This window comes from Seriola lalandi, unplaced genomic scaffold (genome assembly GCF_002814215.2).
Source record: "Seriola lalandi dorsalis isolate HSWRI2012SDOR001 ecotype SW California unplaced genomic scaffold, Sedor1 jcf7180002053927, whole genome shotgun sequence".
NCBI classification, from domain to species: domain Eukaryota; kingdom Metazoa; phylum Chordata; class Actinopteri; order Carangiformes; family Carangidae; genus Seriola; species Seriola lalandi.
This window is the reverse complement of record NW_019524480.1, coordinates 368,038-390,222: the sequence shown is the minus strand read 5'-3', so window position 1 is coordinate 390,222 and position 22,185 is coordinate 368,038. Positions and strand designations below refer to the sequence as shown.

Below are 22,185 nucleotides of genomic sequence, written 5' to 3'. Positions count from 1 at the left end.
TGCATCATACACAATGGTTTTGTCACTATTGCAACACATACAAATAATGTCAGCACAGGAAGATAAGTTGCTCATCAGTATGCAGCATCTACAAAAACTACAGTGGTAGTTTACGACTTTTGCTGCATAGTTTGCTTGATTGAAATCTTACTTTCAGAACACACACACAGCGAGTGCAGATCAGTGTGAGCTTCAATCCAAGTCCATCAAAATTAAAACATAATTTCCAGTACAGTACACCATGTTTGTGTTTGTGTGCTGGAGAGTAGTGTCTCAGTTTTTGATGGTACAATAAAAATATTCAGAAGTAAAAAGAAAACAAAAATTGAATACAAACCATTCACAGAGTTTTGAGTAGCCAGTTAGGACATGTGTTCATGAACACAGCTTAACATAAATTGCCAACTATGATTCATTGACATTGAACATATTTAAGTAGAAATTCCACCAAAATTTACTTTTGATTGTTCAAGAGTAAAAAAAAAAAGACATTTCTATTCAGTTTTCAACCAACATGGAAAAACAGTCATGAAAACATCGTTAAACTGCAGTGAAGTGAATGTGGAAAGAAAAGGCACTCATGTCCCTTACTCATATCATTAAAACTTTTGAAAACACTTCAGATGTCAGACAAATTAAAACACTGCTGTCAAAACATTTTCTCAACCATCTCATGGAAAGCAGACTTACAGTGTCCCAGACAGTCTCAACATCCCCACAAAAACCAAAGACAGCCCAATCTATCTGAAACTGGACCCGCAGAGACAGTAGGAGGGCTTTCAGACGCCGCTTCAGCACTAATGGGAGGCCTCAGATATGTGAGTGACAGTTTTGACACCTTCACAATCCTGTCTGCTTCTATATATCTCTGTCTTTGAAGAAACATGCCTTCAGAGGAAACCCAGTGACAAGAACAAGTGTGCCAAGGCACGGTTCACGAGGGAGCTCTGGACCCTGTGAAACATCAAGGAGCCGGCTCACAAGAAGGGAATTACAGATGAATACCATCTGGCCAAAAGCCAGCTCAACTAACGCTTAAAAAACACCAAGCCCTTGCATAGGACCTAAGAGGAGTCGGTCTGCCATCAGTGACTCAGACTGAAAGTAGTCCTTCAAATATACCACTCCCCAACATTTGCCAATGACATTTAATTACTTCTATATTGCCATCAGCGTCCCTCTTGCTTCACCTTGATTGGTTGCCAAGTCACTGTTGACTTTGTTGAACTACCCTCGAGTCTCCCTGACCATATGCTGCCTCCCCAATGGGCACTTGGCACAAGAAAACTTCCTTGACTGTCCAGTTACTATGACGGATTGATCATACCTGAGCAATTATGTGTCAATCACTGCTTATACACTGCTTATACATATATATATATATATATATATATATATATATATTTATATATATATTGTTGTTAAATTTTTTGTAATTGGATGTTTTTTTCACATAACTTGTTCAATTATAATTCAATTATTAAACTTATACAATTTAAGTTAAGTAAGTAAATTTAAAAGTGCACAGTGGTTTATAATACTATGAGAAAGGCTCTTTCAACGCTAGAGCATTATTTACATTTGAAAGTTATCCTCTAGGAAAATGTGCCTGCCTGTATTTGACACTGCAGCGTGTTAACGCAAAAGCTGGGCAACGTTTTTTTTTAACGAATGACGTGCTACCATTATGATTATGTTCAGAAGCAATTATTTGTTATTATTACCCAAAGGTATTAAATCTACAATGACATGAAACAGACAAGTGCAAGCAAATCATATCTGAAATAACAAAAAATATTTCTCTCCTTTTTCGTTTTCAACATTATCAAAATTTTCTGTCTAAAGAGTTTATCAACTAGTCAGTGCAGTGTTATGGGAACACGTGTTCTTCCACCTCGTCTGTTCCATTTACATCAATGCCCATGTGCTTCACATTTTCAAACTATCCATGTTTGCAGATGATGCCACCTTCATGGCCACCACAGCCCTAAATCATACTTTAAGTCAGTGTATGGGAAGAACAAGACCTGCATCACATTGTGTTGTGCCACTTACAACACTCACATATTGTGCCAGTATATTGTTTTACTATTTAAGCAGAGCTGTGCGAAATTATATCTTGAAGATTTTTGTGTTTTCTTGTTTTTGTTTTTCAAAATTTTTCTTTTCTGACTTTCAGAACACACACACAGCAACGCTCTGACCAGTGTGAGTTTCAGAAGAGGCTCATTAAAATTAAAAACATCATCTCTCCTAATAATAAGTCATTTCCAGAGTATGATACATCTGTTGGTGTTTGGATTTTTCAGTTGAAATTAAATTGATATACAGTAATTATGTATTACAACTTTCTCTGTAGTAACAGTATGATTTAGTTAGAACAACAAATTCTTTATCTTTACTGAATAACAATAAACATCTACAGTATTTAATGGAGCACTGCATTATAAAAACACAGTGGTGCAGCATACTGATTATTGTTAAACCTAATTTCATAATGTATTATGTATTATCCAGACCCACACTAAAGTTGTTGATAGGTGCAAATATTGCCCGGACAAATAATTTTACATTAACTGTTTCAGGAAGTTTATGCTATTTTGAAATGTAATTTTCTACAGGAAATTAAAGCATTTCATGTCGACATTTTGCTGTGGACTCTCTGGTCCTTTGTTTATGCCTAACACTAAGCAAAGTGCAAATATAACAAAATACCACTCATGAGAAAGGAGCCCAGTCTCAGCTCAGCTGAGCTGCCCTAATCCTACTTTTCTTTTGTTTGTTTTGGAGCATGTTCGTTTTCGACCATCTGTTTTCGTTCATGTCCGCTGGTACCTGGAAAGCTGATCTGAAACTCCCATCATGTATTAACGGAAGAAAACTAACAAAATGGATTAAATCATATTATCAGCACTGTTACCTCCACGTCTGACTGTGGAAAACCAATCAAACTTTCTCTAATATGTTTTTTCTTATTGGTAGAAATCCGGAGTGCACCACCATTTTGTTAGTGTTGTATCCAATCCAACAGGATGGGGTCAGATTGGCTCTCGATGGAGAGGGCAGCTGCTGCAGCAGCTAACATGCATATCATTAGCCTTTGGTTTCCAACGGGAAAGTATGTGATTTGCAGCTTTGTACCAGAGTAAGCGAATGGCAGCTTATTTAATTACCATTTCTTAAAGGAATAGTTTGACATTTTGTGTAATGCGCTTATTTCCTTTCATGGAGAGAGTTAAATGAGCGGATCAATACTACTCAAGTTACTACAGTAAATATGAAGATGGAGCCAGCAGCCAGTTAGCTTAGCATAGCACAAAGACTGGGAACAGGGGGACCATGTCCCACTCTGGCTAAAAGTATCAAAATCCACCGATTAACCTACTACCCTAAAGCCCACTAATTAACACATTATATTTTGCTTGTTTAATCTCTAGAAAAAACAAAGTGAAAAAACTACAAGAGGCTACATGCTGCACTACTTATTGGCTGGGGGGAGAGATTTCCTGGAGGCTCTGCTGGTTGCTCCGCATTGTCACAGTGACAAGAAAACTCCTGGAAGTCACTGCTCCTGTCCAAGAAATACTCTGACACATAACACCCTGTAAAACCAAAACTTATGGTTTTTAAAATGTGTGTTTTTATGGCTTAAGCAAACATGTTTGTGAGATACAGAGGTCCTGCTAGGTGGATTTTTGTACATTCAAACAAAACCAGGCTAGGTGTTTCCCCCTGTTTCCACTCTCTGTGCTAAGCTAAGCTAACTGGCTGCTAGCTCACACTTAATACTGACCAGGCAAACACAAGAGTAGTATCAGTTTTCTCATCTAATTCTCAGATGGAGGGCAAACATATATTTATTATTATATTTAATATGTATGGCCCAAAATGTCAAGCTTCAGTCGATATTTTATCTTGATGATTTAAGACACTGTGACTTATTTTCTAATGTGTTTTATTTATTTCATAGTATATTTTTGTATTCAACCAACAACCTGTAAATAGATTATGCTGCACAAAAAGATATTTGACTTCTGGCAATCATGAGTTTAAATATGGTCAAAAAAAAGCCTTAAATTCTAATGATAGGTTGCTTTGTTGTCTTTATGATTAGCAATAAGAGATGAAAAATAAGTCACAGTTGGTGTTGACATGCGTTTCAGTGGTTCTGTGTCGCACCAGACTATGATCAAACACTATATTCTGGGACACTGTAGTAGAAGAAGTAAACCGGCTCTCATTTTTAATATGTTGTGATTTGTGACTCTCTGGCGCAGCCTATAATTCGAAAGTAAATCACCTTCAGTGCAGTGCCGACACCAGACAACACCTTTGGATTGATATTATTAAGCCACATCTAAGCCTTCATAAAATGGAGAATTTGTGCTTTAAGCAATGACCGCACTGAGAGATGCTCAAATGTGTTTCACTGCATTATTAGAGGAAGTTTTCACATTGTGCTTAGCTTGGATGTGGCTGTCATCACAGGAGGAGCCAGACCTGTGAGCAGACCAGTTTTGACTGGGTATGTGGGGTCATTGGGATCAGTTACCAGGCGACAGCTTGGCACATGTCTCCCTCATCTGGACATAAGTGGAAGAGCAAGGTTAAGTAAGTACATGGGTCAATACAGAGTGCTCAGGAAAAAATATGAACAAAAGGGATATTGTGCAGTTTGTAGCTCCAGGAATGACTAGTTTATGAAGCACTTAGATCAGCACCAGGCGAGCCTTGCAGCTCATATGTGTTCAGTGCATCACACACAACACTGAGACCCTGTCCATGTGCAATGTGAAATTCAGCATATGAATCCCATGCATGCAGCAATGGACTCTATCAAATCCAAGAGTGCATTTTATCTGACACGTGATGCATTATTTAGTTACTTTTCCATCTTGAGGGCTGAGACGGTCACACCCCTCTCTGGAGAACTCAAATGGGACTGCTTGCTATGATACAATGCACACATTTCCCCTCAGCAGCGGGAACGTTATTTTCCAATTTACTCGTTGCTTTATCACACAAAATGAGCCTCATAGATATCACAGTACAGGCCTAACCCACAGCCAAATCAATCAAGCTGTCTTTGTCATTCTCAATAATTGTGGACACTAGTCTTTCTATCACTGGCATAAGAATGATCCCATCTCAGATATTATCATGCATATGAGCAAGGCCATTTCAAGACAATTGTTGTTTCCCTGATACGATTTAACCAGGGCTGAACTTTCACGTGACATATGAGATATGCAGCCATTTGTTAGAATGAAATAGCCCCACAGTTCATATGAACCTAACATACAAAAAAATGTCATGCGATTACAAAAAGCAGCACCAAGCGCACACGAAGACAGCAGAAATCATATGCTATGTGCGGCACAAGATATACTGCACTTCAACTCACCTTGAGCGGCCGTTCCTCTGGTGCTGAATACACTTGCTATCAGAGTGGCCACATACCAAATCATAGTACTATTGCCGACCAGCTATTACCACGCAAAGTGCCCCGTTCAACCAATCTCTCATATTCGACCTTGCACCTCACGGTCTCTTAGCACGAGCCTCTTTTCATATCCTATTTTCTTTCCTCGTGGCGTTTCCCTTCATCCCTTCCCTCCCCCGTCCTTCCATCCGCATCCTCTCCCGAAGAGACAGAGCACCTGCACCGCCGCGTTTGTAGTAGACGGAGCCGTTTTACGAGCGCATAGTGAAACCAAGTGTGAGAATGCAGCCACAGGTCCGCCTCTTCTGTCATTGGATTGGCTGCTGGTTGAGGCTTTGGGGCGTGTATTGGTTCTCTGTACGCCCCGCACCCGAATGACAGGAGAGCGGCCGTGCGCCGATTCAAGGTGAGTTGGAGCGTGCCGTAGTAGTGGAACCGCAGTATCATGCGCATTGACAGAGAGCTGTGTCCACATCTTTAAATACCTCTCCTAAACTGGCCCCACGTGCACCATCACCGCCCATCATCCATTCACCCACACTGCTTTTTTTTTTTCTTTTTTTTTTTGCACTATTCGTCAGTATTGGTACCATCCAGTTATGTATGCTGCAGGTTTACAGTATCTGCGATGAAAGGTGGAGGGGGGGGGGCTGGTGGATGTGTGTGACTCATCTGTCGCTCACCCATAGCCCTCGGCTGTTGTCATGTCGCTGTCACCGACTTAAAACGCTCTTTTTTTCCTGGCTACCGCGCCGTGTCTGGCTTTGTGTGATGGGTGTGGCGACAGATACAATACCGTTTGCCTGTTTTTCCTCGACGGCCGCGAGCGCAAGGATGCAGCTCCATCACGCTGCCCACTGCGCACACATGGTTACCGCTGATAAGGGCTGCTTCACATTCACTCCTTCTGTTTTCTACATGCATGACCACAGAGGATTCATAACGCCTGTGCGCCTCTGGCTGCTCGACATCAGCTCAGATCTCACCCAAATAACACCTCGCACATACCGGCTGCTGCTGCTGCTGCTGCTGCTGTGTGTTAGATAAACACATAGGAATCTATTACATGAGAGGAATTTGGTGAAGACTATAGTCTCAGGACCAGATTTTGTAAATCTCGGTCTCTTTTTTTTGCAGATTTCGTCACATTTTTGTCTCGGCATTTATGTATGTCTGTCTGTCTATCTGTCTGTCTCCCCCCTCCCTTCTTTTTTGGAGACTGTCATATTCCCGTCTGAAATTAAATAAAATCTAAAAAAAAAAAAAGAAAAAGGTGAATAAAAATCCGACATTCACCATTTTTTTCTGCAGGCCGTTTTAGTCCTGTAATAAAATCCTGCTGAGTAATAGTTTCATAATACATTTGACCGTTTTTTATCACTGTTTTACAACCGGCTGGGGTCAGTTTTGACCAGTATGACAATGGACATCACCCCTCTATCTGAGAAGAGTTGAACACAGGCTGATCCCTCAACCTTTCACCCTGCATGTGTGCTCATATCAAGGCATCACATCAGGCCTACACATGTTACATATGGGCTACCAAATTATCAAAAAACAGCATTAAGCAGCTTCAATGCTCCTTGGCATAGTTTCTGAAGTCTCTGAACTCTATTGGGGGGATGATAACCATCCTTTCAAAATCCTTTCTCTCATTGGTTGTTTTGATGATGGTGGCAGCGAGCGTTGTCTAATATGCTCCAAAAGGTGTTGGGTTGAGATCTGGTGACTGTGAAGGTCATAGCATATGATTCACATCAGTCTCAAGCTCGTCCAAATACTCAGTGACCCCCTCCTGAGCACTGTATGGAAGCCTCTGCATTTGTTTCACCACTTATTTATTCAATGTGGCTGTATGTTTGTTTTCGTCTTGAACAGAGGTTACCAACCTGGTCGGAATCCCTCAAAGGGGATTAATCTGAGCGGTTGCCAGATGAGTAACAAGATAAAACAACAGAAATAAATAAATAAATAAATCTTATTTATTCTTATCTGTTCTTTTTTTCTAACTGTTCTCTGATCTTTCTATAATTTTATTGTGAAAGACTGTAAAAACCATTGACATGAATAAATCTGAGAAGTGAACATTGCACTTGGTTGCATTCGTGCATGTGTTCAACCTGTAAAAAAGGGGGCGCAAGTGAACATTGTTTCTCTTTAAAAACGTCTCAAGCCAAAAGGAGCTGCAACTCTAAAAACAAAACCATCTTCACTTTAAACTTTACTCTGCAGAAGACTCAATAGCATATCATCTCAAGCGATGAGCCATAAGTTTTAAAATCTTAATTATCAATAGCTGTGCAGCAGCCAGTCCTTGTTTACTCATACAGCTGTTTGACCAAACAGGACAAACGGAGGATTTCACATTTCAAACTCTTCCCCACAGAGAGAGCTGCATGCAGCAACTGTTTTCCAGCACTGACCAAGCCATTTTGAAGGTGGAGCATCCGTCAGACTCACAGATTCTCACTATTGCTGTTAGCAGAGGTGTGCAGTAGTGTGGTGTGACTGCTGCAAAACAAGGTCACGTTATACCTACACAACTCCCTCCAACCCTCACCTAAAGTTACAGAAGTGCTGACACTACACCAGAACATACTGCATGCCTATACGTTCAGTAGCATGAGTCTGTTTCCACAGTGACACAAACATGGCATAATGCTCACGCTGGGATTATTTGGGTCTCTGTAATCAGTATTATAAAAGTGCCTTGAGACAACTTCTGCTGTGCTTTGGCGCTATATAAATAAAAATTGACTTGACATAATGGCCTTTGCTTCATGAAGCCACAGGAGAGGTTGTTTTTCTTTTTTTTTACATGATAGAATTAGATTTCCTACAAGCCACAGCAGAGAAAAAGATAAGAGCAGTTAAGATAATCTCTTACGCAACACAACTATTAGTTTTTTGGCTCTGTTAGGGGGAGACAGGACGGCGGTTAGCAAAGAGCAGGGAGGGAACATGAAATGTTTCTAAATTTTAAATGCACCAGGGACCAGTTTAGCTGCCCTGAAAAAACTACTTGGGGATTATTTTCCACAGAAAACACTCATATCCTTTGTTTAATGTATGAGTCAGATTCGTCTTTTATTGAGTTTAATGTTGATGTTTGAACTTGGAGCCTCTCAGTGATCAAAAAAAGGATATTCTCATTAATGTTCACTGTGTCCACTCCAATGTTTTCACATTTAAAGGCATTTGAAGCCAATGTGGATTTGAAACAAGAGACAGGAGTTTCATTTTACTAGTTTGCCAATACCACAACTAAGTAGAATTTCTTCAGTCAAAGTCTGAGTTACTTCTACCTCGTTTCAGAAGACTATGAGATGTTGATTTCAGTTCCACCAAAGTGAGATTTCCCTCCTAAACCTGTTTATATCCTTTCATGTGAGTAAGAATTTTAAGGCCCCCCATAGGTAAAATTATCTGTTATTTCACAAAAAAGTGAAGATGAGAGAAAAGACCAACAAATGAAAACAGAATTGTGTAGCAGAACTTAATGTTTTCTTCTTTACTGCCCCATTAATCATCTCACGACCGACCCCTCAGATTTTTGTTGTAGCTCCTCAGAGGGGCCCTACCTCTAGGTTGGGAACCACTGGACGAAACTAGCCAACCGTATAAAAATGAGTTAAAACTAGCTCCACCGCAAGCAGCTACAGCAGTACTTTTACTTGAACAAAGGCTCCACCACTAATTCAAACTTACAGTATAGTCTTATTTTGAGCAGAAATCAACAAAATATTTTTCTTTTCTGACAAGGTAAACTCAGAATCTCTGTATCTGCTGCCTGTCATGCCAAAAATAATGGAATGAAAAATTAATATATATTTATCTTTGAGTACAGCACACTCGTTTATTTTTAGGGTCATTGTCCAGTGGGATCTTCAGAATCTGTCACTACTGTGAGCAAGCAGCTTTTTGATGTCTGCAGTGATCATAATTTTATTTTATATCCTCTAAAGCAGGACAGTGTGAAAGTAACATTACAGTATGACATTCCTAATCCATAATGTTCAAAAAACCCAAAGCAAATTCTTGCATTGTTCCTTTATTCCCATGTACTGTAAACCTGTACATTGGTGTGACTGGTCTGATCCAAATGCTTCCAGACTCACATGCTTTAGTGACAGGGACATATGGATGTGTACACCCAGGGCCCCATCCAGCATCAGTCAGTCAGCCTGCAGCTGACTAACCTGCCTGTACCAAACGCCGGCTGCTGAACAGATGTTCTGTTGCATGTCTGTTTATGGTGTTTTATAAGCTCTGCATGTCCTTACAGTCTCACACTCCCTGTCAGTATAATTCATGCTTTTCACCAGTCATGGTCAGCAGTGTTTTACATAAGAGATTAGCCTTGCTTTTCAGTTGTATTTATTTGTGGGTTTATTTTATTTTTTTTTATTAAAATGTTATTGAGGACAACCTAAGCAATATAGGAATATGCAATGTTAGTATTTAACCAAATGAGATTTTATTAATGATAATCACCTTAGATTTCTGGATATGCTATAAATATATATATACTGACAAATTGTATATGACGGTATTCAATTTGGCTGATTTCAATTGGCTCTTTACAACAGCAACAACTACAAAACAGATTAATTGTGGAAGCATCCTATAGTAGCCTGTACAATAGAGAATATGTATCCTCCTTATGAACAAAAGGCACCTCCTGAAGTCGTTCATAATCCTTACTCATTTTTTTCCCTGGGTGAGGCTGTGGACTAACTCAGATCAAGTTAGTCAGCCCAACTTGATCTGAGCAAGCTGTCAAAACTGAAAGATTTCAGCTGTGTAATTAGGTCTCGTTTGATTAAAAATGTCACAGTATAACAATTTAAACAGGTTCTGCAGTAAAATTATTGTTCTGAAGTTTTCTTACTTACACCTAATTTACTGTTTTAGACTCCTCTTCTCTGCTTACAGTACAAATCTGCCTTTAGGGTGCTGATAGAGACAGTGCAATGTTTCAGAGAAGTGATTGTATATAAAAATGTGTTTGAAACTGGACATTAAATGTTAAATAAAACCTGTAATACCAGGGTTGAAACAAGTCAAACTCACAGTCATTCACTGTCTTGTCTCCCTCTCCGTCTATGAAGCAGCAGATGTGAATGACACATGCATTGCGTTGGCAGGAGGACTCGGGGCCTCAAAGTCGCTTTCATTCTCCGCACTGCTGCTCAGATGAGAATCACTTGTCATGTTCAGTGGTCATCAGCGGAGTCTGTGAACAACCCACCCAAACGGTGGATCTGTGGGGAAAATATGAGAGTGAGTGAAGTGCGCTGAATCACAACAGTATCCTACATGTCTGCACACTTTGTCACCTCAGGAAGTTAAATAATTGGCTGTTAAGTAATCTGATGTCCATCCATTAAATCTTCACATGGATTGATTCTACTCCAGCTTTACATCCTGACTATATCCACACAATATCAGCTCTCCCATTACTGGTAAAGCACTGCACTTCAACTTTCAGTATTACCACTGCACGCAGTTAAAACATGCTGTTGAACCCATTTCTGCTGGAGGTAACATGTATGGTTGCCATGGTTTCACATATCTCTCTACAGGTGTTTCTAACTGCCAGAAATAGTGCTCCTTATTGGTTAGTGTAATTAAAATACACGCGGTTGTTAAAATTCCAGGCGAAAAGACAGTCACAGTGTGAAAATCAAGCAAAAAATTTAAAGCTGCCTGCTCCCTTTATCACACTGAAATCATCAAGTCTCCAAATATTCTTTTCTCCTGTGCATCATGCTGCCTTCCAGCTCACTTGTGAAATCTATTAATACCAGTGTTAATTAAGCTGAGTTGCTAATTCCTGACTCTTGACATGCGACGTATAGCATAAACTATTTAGCCTCCCTGAATGTGATGAACTTCACTCTCTGGTGACAGCATCTCTTGAGCGAGAGTCAAGCTGCTGTGGTCGAGGGGAGGGTCTGTGTGAGAGTATGTTTGTGAAAGAAAGACAGAGGAAGAGCATATTCAGAGTGAGTTATTGTTTTTCAACTTGTGATGACTTTCAGAAAGTTAATCCCATTGCGACCAATATAGAAACTTCCAGCAGTGCTTGGCAACGCAAACTGATTCAGCCTGCCAGCCAGCTGATCGGTACAGTCTATTCCCAAATGATTAATACTACTGTAGCTAAGAAGGTTAGACTGTTTCCCACCAACAGTGGTGGAAAGTAGATAAGTACATTTACTCAAGTACTGTAATTAAGAAGTTCACCACATTCCAGAGGGAATGAATGCACTTTTTATTGCACTACATTTACCTGACAGTCTTTGTTACTTCAGCAATTAAGATTTTGCAAACAAAACATATGAAGAGATTAAACTCAATAGTAAAATATACCGCACACTCAAAAAACAACAGTCTAAATGACAATTATCAAATGTGCATTTAATGACATTTTACAATTTTTCTGCCAAAAGGAATTATTATGCATAAATACAAATGTATATAGTATACAATACACTGCATGCTACAGAAACCCCCAGGTGGCGAGTCACTTGGTGCTTGGTGTAAAACATCATGAAACAAACATCGACAGCCACTGGCGAAGAGTCTGTTTCGATGACGTGGCCGGAAATACCGGTGAAGGGCTGGCACGTCGTCATGTCATCCCCAAGGCACAAAATGTCCGGGAACGGTTGATCTGTTGATCAGTCTCTTTGTAAATACTCAACCATGTTGGTCCCAACCTGTGAATTACACATCAGTCACTTAGTGTTGAAATATAACTGGCATTTAAAGTTATCAAGCTTTAAAATGCAAAAAAATCTAGGATAAAAGAAACAAACACCGATCCTTTTGATGAATAGATGACACACGACCTCATGAACATCAGTGGTGCTAATTAGAAGGGGTGTAGATAAAACACCAGACCACTTTAGCCACCATTAACTTCAGTCATGCCTCTTTGTTTAAGAGTATTAGGCAGTGCTGTCATAAAAATCAGCTCCAAATCACATACTTGGTTACTGAACTCTAATCACTGGAAGGTTATCTATGAAGGCAATTCATAGCAAACCATAACAAACTGTGATTGTACTTAAACTGTAAATGTAGACCAAGAACAAGAACACTGAACTGAGAATGAATTGAACCATGAAAGAAAGAAGAAACTGAAAAAACCCTGATCACATTCTCATTTACTGCTTGGTTTGATTTTACATTTACAGTTTAACTAAATCATTTATGGGTTTAGTTTAACATTCACAGTTTGTCATTTTTTGCTTTCAAACATTCTGATTCTGACCCTAAACTAACTTCATAGATGTCAAGCATGTCAAGCAGCACAAACATCCACCATTATTGAAGTAGAAAAACTAAAGTGAAGCTTACAGGCTGCATGTCAATAAATGACCTGTGGGACTCATCAGTGGTGGGTCTGAAGACTTTCCCTCCTCTTTATAGATGGATGTGGGAAGCAGCGTTGGCAGGAACTTCAGAACTCTCTCATCTTGAGCAACTAAACAATTTGAGCATGGTACAAAGTGTTGCATTAACATTTAAATAGTATGCTAAAGTATATGACAAGTGATACTTCTGAAGCAGTATTTCTGACTTTTCTGCCCTGGTATTGATTGGTACCAAAAGTGTGTTGATTGTGTATCCCATTACGATTACTAGAAGTGTTGGAACATGTTACAATGGACTAAATTCTGGTTAGAATTTACAAAGTATCATATTTGATGCCGAGTTAGACGACAAGCCAGAGAGACATTTAAGCTTTTTTTGTTTTATCTTATCATGCTAGTGACTGACAGTGGATACTCATGTGCCAGGTTTTTAAAGTCATGAGGATTGAATTTGTTTGCCGACTTTACATAGGCTGTTTGAGGGACATAAGTTTGGAACTGGATGAGATGAGATGGAGGTAGACAAGATAAGGAGAGAAAAACAGAGGGGCAGAGGGAAGCAGAGGAGACATTACCTACAACAGCGATGATACTGGAGTAAAGACTGGACATTGTAAATCTGAAAATGACATTCAGTTGCATTTTTAGAGGCACTTCATGGAAGAGCCAAATGCTCCAGGCAAGTCAACTACAGCCAAACTGCAGCTACAAGTTTCTCAGGCTTAAGCAAGACAGCAAACAACATTTACCAACTGATACCATGTTAGAAACGTCTGAAATACAGTCTAATTCCAAAAACATCTAAACTGTCTTTCAATTATTTTTCTCTCATTTTTTTTTTTATAGATTATGAGATATCACTGTAAGAAATAGCTTACCTGGCGTCATGTCATCCAGCACTAAGTGCAGTTTCCCTCTCACTGGGCATATGTAAGAATTCCATCATCGACAACAGCCCAGTTTTCAAAAAGTTTTTCGGCTGCCTTGGGATAAAGCTGCTTAAAGTCCTGTGATACCTGATAAATTCGGAAAACATGGGAAAAAAATGTAACTAGAACAACAGTGTTTGAAGAAATGATATGGGCTTGCAGAAGCACCTGTTAGTAAAGAATACCTATAGATGTCCGTTTGACAGATCACTCAGTTACAACTCATTTCCTCCCTCATCAATCCTTTGTAATAAATTTGCATTCGGTTTCTGCTTTGTCATTATGGGGTAATGTGACAAAAGTGAAGGAGTCTGAATACTGAATTCTGAATGCACTGTGTGGTTGTTAGGCTTATGTCAGCAGTGGTGGCAAAATGTGTAAGTGCTGCTTTTTCACTTTTCGCCTGCATTCTGCATGAAGCTGCAGTATTAATGTTTTTGAAAAATGAGTCTGTTCAGAGAATTTACACATGTATTTATCAGTCTGAAAACTTATCAGAGCAACACACACCTTTCTTAGAAATCTGTTAGCGATTGGACACTGCAGTTGGTCAGACTGATCTGATACATCACTGCAGTTTTATAACAGGAAAAATAGCAGCTTCACCTCAGCTGAAACATCACCCCCAAGTTTAGATTTTATTTGTGTCCTGACTCACCTCAGAGTCTGTTGTCTTTCAGCTGTGAAAACTTTTTAATTAAACATCGCTTTTTATCAGGTCGTCACATAGAGATAATATTTTGTTTTCTCTCACGAAAACATAGACTCTACTAAATAATTTCTACAAATTAGGAGACATAACTTGGATAATCACATAATGAATTTACAAATAGAAAATCAATCAATTAATGCATATGCAAGTATGGAAAAAATAAATAAAGCTCTGTTAGCTCATTAGCTTTCAAAGTCTGAGCCTTAACTTTACTAAGCTGTGGTTTGATGGATCTGTGCACAATATAAATAAAAAATGCAGGTTTTTAATGAATGCAGCTGCTGTCAAACAGTTTCTTTATGTTATTTCACAGACAATTTTGGTCCTGTTGGAGGATGTCCCTACACTGCTGCACTGGCTGTACTTACTATTTGGACAGTGTGTCATTTTATCTGTGCAATTACAAACTACAAGGCATAAAAAGCTCTTTTAACACCTGCATACTGACAGCTGATCCAGCTGTTATGCAGCTGTGCTGTCGTCACCAGGAACTGATAATGCCTCAGATGATGGGTCGCAGAAAAGAATGTTACATCTCTTATTTTAAGAGAGGGACTGAGACATGAGGACAGGATGCAAGTGAAGGAAATGGGGAGAAATTTTATGATAAAGATAAGGACCAAAGATCCTTTGTGAACACTTAATAGTTAGATGTAAATGTGCATTAAACTGCATAAAGTGATCATATTTCATCCAAGTAAAAGCTAGAACGTTGTTATTTGATTAAAAACAAATGAAGGAAAAATAACATAACTTTTTTTAAATGGTCTTGTTTTTATAATATTCCTGTTATTGTATTTCATCCATTGATATATTGTTTCCCTTTTACCTTAAATCTGATTTCCTTAATATTTGTAAATAATTATATATTTCAGATATAAACATCAGATAGCCGTATCTACATCAGACATAAAAAAAAAAAAATCCTTACAGTTTTAGAATTTTAATCCCCTGACTTGTGACTATGAGGACTTTTTATCCCTGAAATTCTTACTGTCCCACCGCTATGTACAATACTTTGGAGAATAATAAGGCAAAAAAAGTGAGAGTACTGTTTAAAAACAGCATTTAATTGGTCAACATGTTCACCACGAGGTTACGCCAATCATGATGCTATTATGGATCAGCTGACATTCAGAAATCACACAAAAACAGCTGATGTGATTGGCTATCAACATTTACAGTCAACTGTTAGTACACCACCATGGATGTATTAATATACATCCATGTACACCACTCAAAATAACCCCCTGTTTGTACGCAACGTTTCAGTGATTTCGAGAAATTAAAAAGAAAACGACTTTAATAAATACACAAATCTGATGTGAATAATTAGTAAGTCATAAAGCGAACTAACGTTAACTCCTTTAGCTGAGGTTGTTATGTTATATTGGGTTTTGTGTTGTAAACTCACCGATAAGCAAGACTTTCTCCGGGATTTCCTCTCTGAAACGTTTCTCCTCGGTGGGGAAATCAGTAAAAAACTGAAAAAAAAAAAATACAAGTAAAACTGTTAACACACACGGATGCATCCTGGCAGACGCCATCTTTAGGCTGCTATTGAGTCTGCGCAGAGTCAGAGGCTGCTGGATGTTGTAGTTCTTACAGCAGTGACACAGGTGAAATTGTAAAGAAAATTTTAAAGTAAGAACCAAACCCATACCCTTTTTAAACTGTTTGGTTTTCAGTTTCAAAAATCACATAGAGAGATGTTCAACAAAAAACAAAACCTCTAAAAAAAAAAAAAGGTGAAATACACTAAGAAATAGCTAGAAATATGCAGACACAAGTGCATTGTGTCTGCATATTTAAATATACTTCTGCTCTGGGGATGGTTTTCATGGTTTGGGCTACTTTGTATGGAAAATCTGAAATTCTTGAAATAAAGTTAAATAGCACTCACATTTTGTTATCATATTTACTTGTGATTAAATGAACAATACATGTTAAATTAATGTCATTTGGCTTTCTGTCTTTCTGTCAGTGAATTTTTTTTTTCAGTGTGACATGAATTTTTCATACAAAGATTGCAAAGTTAGCTAGCCTTGAAATGTCAAAAGTTCACAGCTCATGCCATCTTTCTTATGTCCATCCTTCTTATAGCAGCAAAACTTCCATTGGTAGCTATTAATGTTACCCTCATAATGTCCAAACATTAAAACTTTAGCAGCTAATGCTGACCTTATGATGTCCAAAATATAGGACTTACCAGCTATTGCTCGCCATTAGTCATTAGTGTGTGATTAATGTTAGTTGCACTGCATTATTCCATCTAGCCAGCTAGCCTAGCCTTGTATTCCATTAGTTAGTACCTAGTGTTACTGACATGTTTTCCTTTTACCTTACCATTAAATTGACGAAGACCAAAGTTAGCAGCTAACATTAAAGGCGCTGTCTTAAGTAGCTTAATGCTACCCTTTGTTCAAGAGTTAGTAGCTAAAGCTAACCTTGTAATATTAAGAGGTTATAAGAGCTAAAGCTACCTTTCTAAGATCCAAAAGTTTGCAGCTCATACTAGCCTAATGTCCAAACGCATGAAGTACAGAAATAAAGAAAAGTGTAGCTACTGCTAATCGTACTCCATCTCATGTCCTGTTTGTTATTTTGATATTAAATACACAGTTAGGCGAAGACACTCAGTTATATGGGTGGTAGTGGTGTTTTACCTCTACGGACCACTGTAGTTTTCTTTTATCGTGTCTTTGTTGTTTGCGCTGTTGTTTTCTTAGATTAGCTCCCTCATTGTAGCTAGGTGGCTAGTCTGTTTCAAGTATTGGGATAAGTTGGAAATCGGACATAGAGACAAGGTACCACACCTCTCTTAATTTCTGTACTCCACATGACCCCAAAACTGTTTCTAACAACAACCAACATGTTACGGCAGCCCTATGGTAATTCTCAGGGGACACACCTCAAAAAGCATAACACATAGCAAACACAGGAGAGCCTGTGACATTACCATTAAATTCATGAAGACCAAAGTGAGCAGCTAATGTTACTGGCACTGTGGACAGCAACTGTGAGAACACAAATTACAATACAAACACACTTAATATGACAGGTTTGTTTGTGGTCAGCATTGTGTTTTTTCCAGGTACAATGAGTCTTTTTTGGTTTAATACATTCACTTCTACTATACTGGTTTAATCTGAGTATCTTAAGTCACTCAGCCACCAGGATGTGAAACTTCGTCCTCTCCTGCTTTGTTAGTTTGCCGTTTCCTTCTGATCGTCATGTCTGGGAATTTGAGCCACCTCCCTATCTGAACCTCAAGCTGGTTCTTAAAGTCCCACTCCTGTTCTGAGGAGCCCCGCTGACACTTTTGGCTGCAGCTTTTTTAATGAAATCCAAAGCCGAATGTGTGTCAGCTGCAATCTTCAGTATGCAATATAAAATTCTGAGAGGAGAGAGCAAAAATAGCATGCACATCCAGAGGAATCTTTCCAGCTTTAAGTTAAAATGTAGACATATATCTTAAATATGCTTAAGTTACAGAGGTAGTGAAAGAACAATAATAAGAAGAAATATTAGCAGGAGAAGAAATGTCTTGCTTCACAAGCACACTAATAATAGCTGCAGGAAGGGGGTTGGGAGCTCTGTGGGAATCTTCAAAGAGCAGGTTTTTGACACTCGCAGAAGGTTACTTCAAGATAAGAATATCCATCAAAGAAACTGTGACAGTTATGACCAATATACAGCCATATATAGTATACATTAGTATTTCTTTGAATCACTTAAGACTTGGAGTGCCATTATCTATTCAACCTGTGTACTACTTATCTTGAGTAGTAAATGTTGAGATCATGTGTTACAATGGCTCACATTAACATCCACTAATACAACCTGGATTTGTATAATACTTTGCCCTCAATCACATATATTAAATAATGATTTAAAATATCAATAGGAATTCACATTTGGCTGTATTTTTGGAATTTATTCTGTCCTTTCTTGGTCCACTGTCGTTGAATAGGTTTATAACGATGCATCATATATCTGCATGCATGCTCTTAATATCTCCACTTATATTTGCATTGAGATAAACAAGAATTAGTTATTCTGGGTATATTGCTGGTGTATTGTAACTCTTTGCACAAATAAAAACAAATTTACTACTGTGAACTGTTTCTCTGTGTTCGGCTAAAACTCTATAATAATCCAGCAGTTAAGATAAGGTAGACTTCACATGACTGAATTAGGTGCTAAGAGGGAAAAATGTATTTGAGCATTAAAGGCCTTGATTTTGAAGTGCCTTTTAAGGTATTTACATTTGAGCAAATATTATATTTTGTTTAACTAAATTTCAAAGAGAAAAATCTAACAGTTTTTACGTTGTATGTACTTAAATCATGAAAATCAAAGTGTTGAAAACAAATTTTACATGGAACAATCTTACATCTCAATATTCTATCTTCTTAATGAGGCTTTGTCTGCATTTTAAACTAATAAAACCCAACAACACTTGTTTTATTGATACCGCAATACAGTGGTAATCTCTGTGTTATGTTTTTTGATATACTGTAGATGTCAACACTCATACAGAAGAATATAAAACATAAACTTGTTTTGTTTATTCATCCTGTTATAATCTTCTTTTATGTAGAAGAAATTTGCAGTGTAATTTCAGTGTTGGTCTTTTTTTTATAATACTGCAGGCAGATATGCTTTAATATCCTGTGCTTATTTCAACACCTTAAATAGCTTGGTTGGTGTTAGACCTGTCTGTCAGGCTTGCAGGAACAGAGCTCATGAGTTTGAGACTGAATAAATGAGTGGATAAAAAACCTACACTATAATGGATTATTCATATTGTGAAAGATATACATTCACAGTGCAAATGATGCATGGAGGTAAACAAAAAAAAAAAAAAGTGCATTACGTACAACATCTACATTCCACAGGAAATAAAGCTGCCAATGAACAACACCTCTAATATTACTTATTGTGACACAGTAATGGTAATTTGGCTCAGAATGAGATTCACCTCAGTTGACTGAAGCATGAAGAAGCTAAATATTACTATTTCCTGCACACATGGATGGATTATGAGACAATGGGCCCCTGGGCACAGACATGTTATAGCCCCCCACCCCTTCTGCAGAGGAGCAAGACACCCAAACTGAAATAGACACAAAACAATTACAAATGATGTGCCTATGTATAGTCTCTGTGATCATTTTAAGTATCTTTCTTATAGTTTTTATGGTCATTTTGCATCTCTTCTAGTAGTTTTGTATTTCTTTGTCTGTTGTTTTCTTTTTGTGGTTGTTTTGCATCTCTTTGTAGTCACTTGACTGACTTTCCAATGAGAATTTTTAAGTCACTTCAGACAAAGGCTCCTTGACCTTTTGTTACTATTGTGCTTATGCCCAGTCAGCTCGTTCACTAATCCTTCCATGTCTGCCCAGACTTTTTTCCAATTGTGATGCATACATATGAAATATTCTTGCAGGGAAATTACTATGACAGAAAAAAACTGTCTGTTCTCAGGGAAAAAACATTTCAAACCAGTATATTTCTTTCTTGTGTCACTGCATTCATAAAACAATGGAAATATATAGTTCTCTAACAGATGCAGCAAAGGGCAGCAAGAAGGGACCTTTCAGCACAGGAATGATTGCGTAGCAACCTATACTACTGTCTATATTTAGTGAGTGGGTAACATTCAGAGGGCACACACTTCCAATATTTGCAACATCAATATGGGAGTTTAGGTGACTGTAAAATTGTTTTTAAATTCAGCTTGTTTTCTGTGACAATATTCCCTGTAACATAAAAAGATTTACTCCAAAAAACAGAAAATCAACTATGTATATAGTAGGCTATGAGTATTATTATAGTCCATTAACATAAGATGGTGCTGTTATTTGGATGTCTGTTTTTGTCAGGTGCAATAATCTCTGGTTTTACACTGCCACCTGCTGTTCATTTGCAGGAATTCAAGCAGCTATGTACAGTATGTTTAAGCAATGCAAATAAATACAACTCGAAAATAAATTACATTAACTGAATCTTTGAAGGGTCATTTTGTTGCCAGCAGTACAGACCTGCTTACAGGGGTTATTGCTGTTTTCGTGCAGAATTCAGATATTGCAAAATGTTCTGCTTTACACTTTGTACTATTAGTGATTTTATGATGCCATAGTAATATTTATTATTATTAGGCCTATTATTTGTTTGTTTACTTTGGTGTAGGATTGGGAATGAGTATTTGATCCAGCGGAAAAACTGTTGTTGACTTTACAGATCAAAAAGCACAATGATGTACAGGCATTTCCTGTCTGTGAACGGTCCATCTTCCGCCCTGATGCCCTTGTAGCGATTATTAAAGCTGCTCATACCCTCATTGTTGTCTTACAGGCAACAGCCAATTGTGGTTTGTGTACAGATTATCTTCTGCTTTTGTAATGACTGAATCATCTCCATATGATATAGATGCTTTAACCAGTATCCTTGAAATTGTGAAGACTGAGAAGTTTAGAGGGGAAAACTCTAACAGCTTCAAATGTTAATGCACTGTTACATTTTATTACATTAACCATAAAAAATAATAGAAAAAAAACAGTAACTGAGGCATGTGGGCACACTTCTACTTGTAAACTCATCGGAACTTCATTAACTTTATCTAACCTTATCTAACTCAATGTAAGGATTTGTGAGGCAGGTAAAGAATTGTCGGCTGATTAAATTGTCTGACTCTTCAAACCTTGTGGTGACACTCAACATCCATGGCTCCTCTAGGCAACTGACTGAAGATCTAAAATGATTCTGAACATCATCATGACATGGTAGAAAAGTGAAACCGTGGAAGTCAAAGCTGAACTGAAGATTTGGAAGACCAATAAAAGTTTCAGATAAACCTGCATGTCTGCTGGGCAGAAAAGCAAAACAAAACAAAAAAAAACCATATGACTGAAAAGAAGGTGCAGGAAAGTTTCACTGTGCAGTTCCACTGTGCAGCATTTATGCACAAACAGGGTCTTTGTGGGAGAGTCGTCATACGGAAACCTTACCTGTAGCCTAATCACTAAAGTCAGCAATATGGAAAGCAATATCTGGATAAGCCAGAGTTGCAAACAAGTGCTGTAGATGAAGTTCTAATTGCTAATTATTGAGTACTGACCCATGTGTCCATATTTTACATATGCCACAATAATTTTAATTCTTTCTTTTTTTTAAGTTAATGAAATAAAATGCAACTGTGCATTAACATTTGAAGAAAAGCTCATTTTTTTAGTGTCCGTCTGCTACAGATATTGCCTTACTTTTTTCACTTTAAAAATCAACAAAATATGTAATTTGCTAACTAGTGATTTTTTTTTTACTCAGATCTTTAAAAGTACTAATACATTAATGTAAAAATACTCCATTATAAGTAGAGTTTTGAAAATAAAACTCATTCTGCAGAAAAATGATGACTGACTGATATGTTATTAGTACATTCTTAGATTGTTACTACTAATTGTTACTGGTTGAAAGTAAGTAACTACATTTTTTCAAGTAGGCTACTGTAGTAAAGCACAATTTTGAGGAACTTGTACTTTACAAGAATTTGTATTTTCTGCTAATTTATACTTCTACACTACATTTCAGAGAAAAAACATTGTCCTTTTTATCCCACCACTTTTATTTGGCATCTCATTTCTTACTAGTTACTTAGCAGAATAAGATTTTACATGAAAAATTTATGATAATTTTATAAAATACAGTATTAAA

The 22,185-nt window shown here is 37.8% G+C and overlaps 1 protein-coding gene and 1 long non-coding RNA gene across 7 annotated transcripts in view; both read right to left on the bottom strand.

Moving 5' to 3' along the window:
• The window catches only part of igsf9ba (immunoglobulin superfamily, member 9Ba), a 72,364-nt gene extending 66,475 nt beyond the window's left edge, over positions 1–5,889 (bottom strand). The window contains exon 1 of one of the 3 annotated variants that reach the window (XM_087172947.1): positions 5,405–5,889. In XM_087172947.1, coding sequence (XP_087029073.1) covers positions 5,405–5,468 — 64 coding nt within the window. In that variant the 5' untranslated portion in view covers positions 5,469–5,889. The remainder of the gene's footprint in view (positions 1–5,404) is intronic. The other 2 variants (XM_023402304.2, XM_023402305.2) reach the window with 2 other exon arrangements.
• Positions 5,890–11,845: 5,956 nt separating this feature from the next.
• Positions 11,846–16,046, bottom strand: LOC111652134 (uncharacterized). 4 transcript variants are annotated; one of them, XR_015437012.1, is made up of 5 exons: positions 15,884–16,043; positions 13,707–13,844; positions 13,235–13,326; positions 12,812–12,938; positions 11,846–12,168 (listed from the first exon to the last, which is right to left on the bottom strand). It is a non-coding gene; the product is annotated as an uncharacterized LOC111652134 (long non-coding RNA). The 4 variants fall into 4 exon arrangements; XR_015437011.1 differs by lacking the exon at positions 13,235–13,326 and adding an exon at positions 13,404–13,447 and having other exon boundaries at positions 15,884–16,041; XR_002760581.2 differs by having other exon boundaries at positions 12,812–13,326; positions 15,884–16,046.
• Between the last annotated feature and the right edge of the window lie 6,139 nt (positions 16,047–22,185).